The sequence below is a fragment of the Sinocyclocheilus grahami genome, unplaced genomic scaffold (assembly GCF_001515645.1).
Source record: "Sinocyclocheilus grahami isolate Dianchi unplaced genomic scaffold, SAMN03320097.WGS_v1.1 scaffold10505.1, whole genome shotgun sequence".
Classification (NCBI taxonomy): domain Eukaryota; kingdom Metazoa; phylum Chordata; class Actinopteri; order Cypriniformes; family Cyprinidae; genus Sinocyclocheilus; species Sinocyclocheilus grahami.
This window is the reverse complement of record NW_015513274.1, coordinates 2,192-3,080: the sequence shown is the minus strand read 5'-3', so window position 1 is coordinate 3,080 and position 889 is coordinate 2,192. Positions and strand designations below refer to the sequence as shown.

Genomic DNA, 889 nt, shown 5'->3' with positions numbered 1-889 from the left:
TTTATTCAACCATTTAAATATGTACAATTTCTGTGATGAGACAGACAAGAATTGATCATTTCGTCAATAAAACATTTACAATTTTTATAAAATCTTATAAAACATTTATAATACTGAAGAGGCTGTTTAACCTCCTTAAGTCTCTTTTTTTTGGCGTAGAGAATGATTGTGGTTTTTCACTTTGTGCAGCGGCCACAAATGTGGCCAAATTCACTTCACATTTCGGAAGATGATAAAACATTCATTTTTTTTTTTTTTGTAAAAAGTCTTTCAAAACAATTAAGAACCTAAAAGGTAGTTCTTGTAACATTTTCCGGTCTGGTGCTCAGAGGCGACGGATGTTGCGTTTGCTTCGAGCCGAGCCGGCGAGGAGTGTTTTCTGTGAAGTGGAGAAGGTCCGGATGGTATTGCGGCACGGCGCAGAGCTGTGGAACGCTGATTGACACAGTGTGCAAAACTCAAAAGCACAGCTGGTGCGTGAGCACACAGCCTTCTTCATGGCTGCGTTGTACCGTGCTGCAAAGCCACAGAGGATACATGATCGTAGAGATTCATCCTGTTTGAGCGACTGGGCAACCTAGAAGAGAACGACACCATTAAAATCAGCTGCCAACCACACGCAACTATTACTAAAGTCATGCGTGTATCAGTGAATACAGACACAATCTGGTGTTATTGGGAGATTTCTCCTTTACCTCATGAAACTGCTGGAAGCGACTTGACTTGGATGTGTTTCGCGCTCCACCCGTCTGGCACTGCGGCTTCTTAACGGCCTTGTGAACGGGCGTAGAGGCGACGGTCTGCATGCAGGAGAACACCACCCTGCTCAAGGTGAAGTCTCGTGATAATGAGCACACGGAGCGACCAGAGTCCTGAAAGCAACAGAAAC

At 44.1% G+C, this 889-nt stretch overlaps 1 protein-coding gene across 1 annotated transcript in view; it reads right to left on the bottom strand.

Annotated features, from left to right (window-relative positions):
• Nucleotides 1–244: 244 nt before the first annotated feature.
• Nucleotides 245–889, bottom strand: part of LOC107578492 (F-box only protein 5-like) — a gene marked incomplete at its 5' end in the record, with an annotated part of 2,481 nt that continues 1,836 nt past the window's right edge. Inside the window, 2 exons of the mRNA XM_016264444.1 lie at nt 245–577; nt 696–872. Of these exons, the coding sequence (XP_016119930.1) occupies nt 326–577; nt 696–872 (429 nt within the window). The remainder of the gene's footprint in view (nt 578–695; nt 873–889) is intronic.